This window comes from Thunnus thynnus, chromosome 3, assembly GCF_963924715.1.
Source record: "Thunnus thynnus chromosome 3, fThuThy2.1, whole genome shotgun sequence".
Taxonomy (NCBI): domain Eukaryota; kingdom Metazoa; phylum Chordata; class Actinopteri; order Scombriformes; family Scombridae; genus Thunnus; species Thunnus thynnus.
Window position 1 is genome coordinate 18,007,901 of NC_089519.1, and position 6,123 is coordinate 18,014,023.

At 37.3% G+C, this 6,123-nt stretch overlaps 1 protein-coding gene across 1 annotated transcript; it reads left to right on the forward strand.

Annotated features, from left to right (window-relative positions):
- Positions 1–983: 983 nt before the first annotated feature.
- ddt (D-dopachrome tautomerase) lies at positions 984–5,731 on the forward strand. The gene is made up of 3 exons (XM_067584525.1): positions 984–1,260; positions 3,414–3,589; positions 5,239–5,731. The coding sequence occupies exons 1-3, from the start codon at positions 1,153–1,155 to the stop codon at positions 5,309–5,311; spliced, it is 357 nt and encodes a 118-aa protein (XP_067440626.1). The 5' UTR covers positions 984–1,152; the 3' UTR covers positions 5,312–5,731.
- The last annotated feature ends 392 nt before the right edge of the window (positions 5,732–6,123 follow it).

Here is a 6,123-nt window from a genome sequence, read left to right on the forward strand (position 1 = left end):
GCACAAGTCATTAAAAATCGTTTCTGATCAGCAAAAGAACCATTGAAGGATTTGCATGATCTGTTATTTCCACCCATTACATACGCGCAGACACAAATATTGGCTAGTAGCTGCGTCAAGCTCCCAGCGGTTGGCTACATCCGGTTTTGGTTTCAAAATAAATCTGTATACAGGTTCAAAATATTTCAATTCATCTTCGATCCAAAAAACTGATCGTCCCTTCCTTGGTAATCAATGCATTATTAATGGCTGTTTTCACTGTGTCTGTGAAAGGTTTTACTTCATGACAAAAAACAAGATTCTGCTTTAAACGCAAATTCAGCAACCATTAAAATGATTAAAATGCAAATGGTATGTTATATATTAACATTTCACTACAGAATGCCAAGATATTAAAGTAGCAGCTAATGTAATAAATGGTTAAAGGAAAAAGCGAACCAGATGAACACAACTTTAACTGAAAGCTCATTCCAATGCACGGCACGCATTTTGAAATTTAAATCGGAAAAGTAGGCTTCGATGCTCAGGAATTTTCAGCCTCACATGTGACTGAATGAAAATGACGATAAATGATGTAAAATATAAATGTGTTTAACTTTAACTTTAATTTTATTATGGATAAAATTAAAGTCAGGAAGACTGTCTGTAAGCAAGAAATTGATGAAATAATAGATCATGAAAAGAAAAATCTTTCTAATACATGAAGAAAGTTGTTAATGGTTCTTTTGTTGATCAGGTCGACAATTAATACCATATGATGAATCAGAAAACAAGTAAAGCTTGGGAGTGATACATTTAAATTGAATCTATAATCTGTCTCCACTTCGGTATGAAACTGCAATGATGTATCAGATCAGCCAGATAAGGTGTGGCGTACAATCAATAACTGATATCCAATAAGGGGGCGTGTCGGCTGGTAAAAGACTTCCGTGAAGGCTTCTCTCATGTTTCCTCGCTCCTCGCTCCTCAGAGATCCCTCCTCGCTCCTCGCTCCTCCGAGCAAAATAAGAGACTTGAGACGCTCGTCAAAATGGCGCATCAGGAATAACTTCCGGTTCAGGCGAGGAGCGAGGAGCCATTAAATAAAAGACTTGAGACGTACCCCATGTGTCCAGTCGTCGCAAGAGACTTCACTCAAGCATTGTCATCAAGATGCCTTTCATCGACATACAGAGTAATTTAGGAGTCAGCGCTTTCTCCGAGGAGTTCCTGAAGAAGCTGTGCTCGTGCACCGCGGCTGCTCTGGGAAAACCAGAGGACGTGAGTGTTACATTTCTAGTTCTAGCAATGTTCAATGTCAAAGCTGTGTACGGCTACCCCGTATCTAGACAGCAAGCGTGTAAGACGCGTTTTTCACTCGCACGTCACACGCAACAGATATGCTCTCATTGAAAGCTATGCAGACTTGGAAAACTTTCCATTTATAAAAACAGGTCAAATAGTCATGCTTTCTGGAAGTGATATCTTCATTTATTTTAAAAAATAACTCAACTGACAAAATGTTAGCTTTTTAATCCAACTGTTTATAATTTTAGGCAAATTCCATAAAATACATAAAATGAATGGACCAATAGAAAACCTTTACCTTATTTATAATTGATATTAGCCTCTATTACAACTCTATAGTCAAGATGACAAATAGAAAAGCAGCAAAGATTATTATCAATTATTAACCTGTGCCCCTTTATTTATTTATTTATTTATTGTCCAATGCGTTATTTTGCTTTTAGTGAATGTAAAAAGCTTCTTGCGCAATCCCTTTTCAGAATGTTTTTTTTTTTTATGTCATAATCGAATTCCCTGGCACTGTCCTCTCTTTTTGTTCTTTAAGCTGTTGAGTTCTACTGTTATCAATAAAGTTGGAAGAAGGAAAAACAGAAAGAAAGTTATGCAGCTGTTTGACCGTAGTGACTGTAGTGACACGCGTAAAACGGAGGAAATAAAAACGCGTTTACGCCCGTGAGACGGCTGACACGCGAGCCTGCACGGAGCCGGTGCAAAGTTCAACCTAGTTCAACCTAATTTAACTTTGAACTTTGCGTTCGTATCGAGACCTCGGGTGGAAAGCCCTATCTTGGAAACAGGTTTCCATCCAAGTAGGCATGTCAGATGTGTTTTAATAGTTACGTAGCTTGTTGTAGGTAGGCAATATGGGTAAACAGCTTAGGTTTGTTACGTGTTCCCCCTCAATAGCGCTACATACCTATAAAAGTTTCTTAATTGAGGTAATGAGGTATAATTGTCATAAAAAATATTTTGTTGTTACAGAAAACTTATCACATTTTCTCCACTTATTTAGAGGATGAATATAAAAGGTGATGGAAAAATCTCAGGGACCGGTTTATTAAGATATTAACTTTTTAAAATGTGAACATCTACCAGCCACTGACAAGGAGATGTTCAAATTCACTGGCCACTCAATAGTAAATCATTATTTTGTGTCTGAAATCTACTAGCCACTTTCATATTTTACCAGCATTTGCCTGGTGGCTGGTGCTAATTTCCCACTCTGCTTTTGTCAGAGACTTGTTTTTCATCTCCCACCACATGCACAACCTCCAGTTTTTAGATAAATATGCTTATATGGCACAATGAGCTGTTAGAGAGTTTTTCATCAATAGCTGTCTAATAGCTGTTCAACACAAAAGATACTATAGGATCAGCACCAGCAACTGCACATTTGATAAATCATTAGATACTACAAATATTACAAAGTTAACCAATCTTGCCAAGTTTTTTAAATTAATAGTAAGTATGTGCCAGAGGGTGGTTGTGTATTTGTAACATATTATGGGAAAAAAAGCGTGGGTTGGGATTGATGATCTCACTCAAGACTTAATTAGGATGAACCTGGCCTGTCTGAATATCCAACATCAAACTGTCTACAAAATGGTCCAGTGTTGTGTTATATGCTGCTGATTCTTCTTGAGAAGCTGACTGCCTAAGGTTCTGAAATCAAAGAGACGTTGAGAGAGATTGCAGAATTTGAAGCTTTATTGTCCATCCGAACCAGGGTTTCCACATTGCAAACAGTACATAATCTAAAATTAGTAATACAAGCCAAATACTAAATCAAACTATTACCCATTGAATTGCAATTAATAATCTATAACTCAAAGTATCATTACAACAGATTAAAAGAAAATGCAACTAAATACAGGTAAACATGACATGCTTACATTCTCTGTAAAAGCAGTGAGTGTGGGCCTTATGTAGTGGCTGTAAGCCCACCTGTTTGTAATTTGTCCATCAAGCAGGGGAAAGAAGTAGGTCAAATTGTAGTAGGTATTCTGTCCACCAGGAGCTGACATCCAGCCAGCATGAGGGTTCATTCCAGAATTCACAACAGTTATGATGATCCATATTTGACTGCTTTACACTCCCTAATGTTGGTTCTGTTTATTGTCTTTCAGAGGATGAACTTGGTGGTGAAGCCCGGGCTGCCAATTCTGATAGCTGGCTCTTGCTCTCCGTGTGTGATGCTGTCGGTGTCCGCTATAGGTGTGACCGACACTGCTGACAAGAATAAGGAACACAGTGCCAAGATCTTTGAGTTTCTGACCAGAGAACTTGGTCTGACCGAAGACAGGTGAGCACTTTGGTGGTCATTGCTTCTGCCAGCATTTATATACCATCAGCTTACGTAACAAATGAGGTTCACACTGAAGTACAGGTACAATCTCTGAGTTGTTTTGGCCTGCACTGAATCTCAAACTTCACTGTTTCTATACCATTGGTATTACTACTTCCATGCACAATTTCATTTGACTTTCTGAATTAAAAAATGAGGCATCTGTTTTCTGTATGTCTTGCAAATGCATTCCATGTATATAACTGTACATAAACACATAGATAAAGTACAAGTAAATACAGAGGCTGGCTAGTTCAAGTATTCAATCAGAACAATAATGACAAAACAAAGATAAAGAAAGACTTGTGACTGTTGATATACTAAATAATTAAACTGATTGAACAACCCCTTCAAGCTGCCTGGCTATATTCACTTCGGGCAAGTTGTATTACTGCATATAGTGGTTTGACTCTTCCTGTCAGTTGTTAGCAGGTGTAATTTATTGTTAGCGACTGGTTGGACCAGAATGTGACATAGTGAAATTAATTTGAAAGTTTTTGTGTAATAGGGGGTGTTGGACTTGACATTGTTACTATTTGTGGGGCTAGCTGGTAAACTAGTTTGGCTGGGGGGCTAATGATAAACAAGTTGGCACTAGCAAGCCAAAATAACTCGCAACACTAGCTGCTTGTTAACAGTTAGCCAACTAGCTAGCTTGGTTGCTAAGACAGACAGTTACACATTCAAGAAATCAAGGACACATTTGAACCATCCAATCCTATCTAATGGCTAACAGAGCAGACCATGCTGTGTCTATTTTGTGGAGGAGTTTATACACCTGCTATAATCATCAGAGAGTAGGGGAGTCCAATCCCCTGCTCTCTGTTGCCTCAAAGGTCAGCACTGTCAAGAGATGGTTTTCAATTGGTCAATGGTGCAAATTTGCATGTCCAAAGTTGAACTCTTTATGAAACCACAACAGAGATGTACAGTATTTCACGTCCTGGAAAGAATCCACTGATCACAGCTGTTTAATTAAAGTGAACAGATTTTGAGCTAACATTTTGCTGTTACATATACTGTAAATGCTGTTCTGACCAGGTCCTTACAGTAGAAACACAACTCTGAGTTATCTCTTTTAGCCCCACTCTGTCTGTATTGTATGGGGGTTATCTACAGTATGGTATCTGAGCCAGACTGTTGTTCCCTGCTGCCAGCATGAAACATCCTAACCCATTTTATCGTGCTTGGGATGATCCGTGCAATTAACAACAAGAAATCAGAGCAATCTCAGACACTTCTTTATGTGACACAATGATGTGATGAAATGCTATGTTTCAGCTTGACTTCAATTCACCAAGTACAATATGTGACCTTGTCCTGCTCTTATCATTCTTTGATAATTTGGCTACACTTTTTTGTAGATCACCAGAAGTCAGTGTGGTGCAGAATAGACTGTCCCAGTTAAAGCTACAACATACGATAACATCCATGACACTACAGATTCACTCAGTGCAAATTAAATTCTGCTATTAGAGTAGCATTCCATAATCCTTTAAAGAGAGACTTATTGAAAAGCTGCAGTATTATCCTCCAAATTGTGTTATTTTCATATTTGAATGAATGCAGAAATGAGTAAATGATTTTTTTGACTTTTTAATTCACAGGATCGTTATTCAGTTTCACGCGCTGCAGCCTCACCAGGTCGGAAAGAAAGGAACCGTCATGAGCTTCTTGTGAAGGACACCATTGTTTCTGATAGTACTCATTCCTCATTCATCTCATTCCTAAATGACAATGAAGAATTAGAAGGCTGATTTGATCAATATTACTCACACTGATGTAGAGTTAGTTCAGGTATGCTGTCCAAATCATGTTTTACCCATCTGCACTTAGTCTGTTCTGAAAGCTGTAAAACATTATGTTAAGATTAAAGAATCGCGTTAGGCAAAGCAGCACGGGCTGTTACTGTTCTTAAAGTCACTTTTATTACATACTATGTGGCCTAATCCTCTTCTGGAAACAAGACTAGAAATTTAAGATGTATTTTCATCTATTTTCACTAAAACATGGATGAGATGAACTGGACTGTGTCTCTTTTGTGCATCATGTAGCCTCCAGGAATGGAATACAATTATTAAAATGTGTGTTTGTAATTGATTTTGAAAGGATTTACAGTTTGTCTTATTTTCCTGTCAGAAGTACACTTATAATACAGCATTAGCAAGGGCTCATATTTTTCAGTGAGTGGATATCTCATTTTGGAAACAAAGTTGCTATTTTAGCTTTCTTTTTTATTAAATTTGAATGAAATAAAAGACTGGTTTATAGGTGTAGCCTAAATAATAAATAAATAATATAAACTCTTTAAAGTATTTTAATATCTGTATATTTAAGGCTACTTTCAAAGTTTGCATGAGGACTTTGTGTATATTCTTCCATCATGGTTTTCACCAAAAAGTTATTTATTTTATTATTTTTATTTTACACCAACGAACCAATTATTGTTTATAAATTAGACGTTATGTGCAATTAACTGGATTTGTCAATGT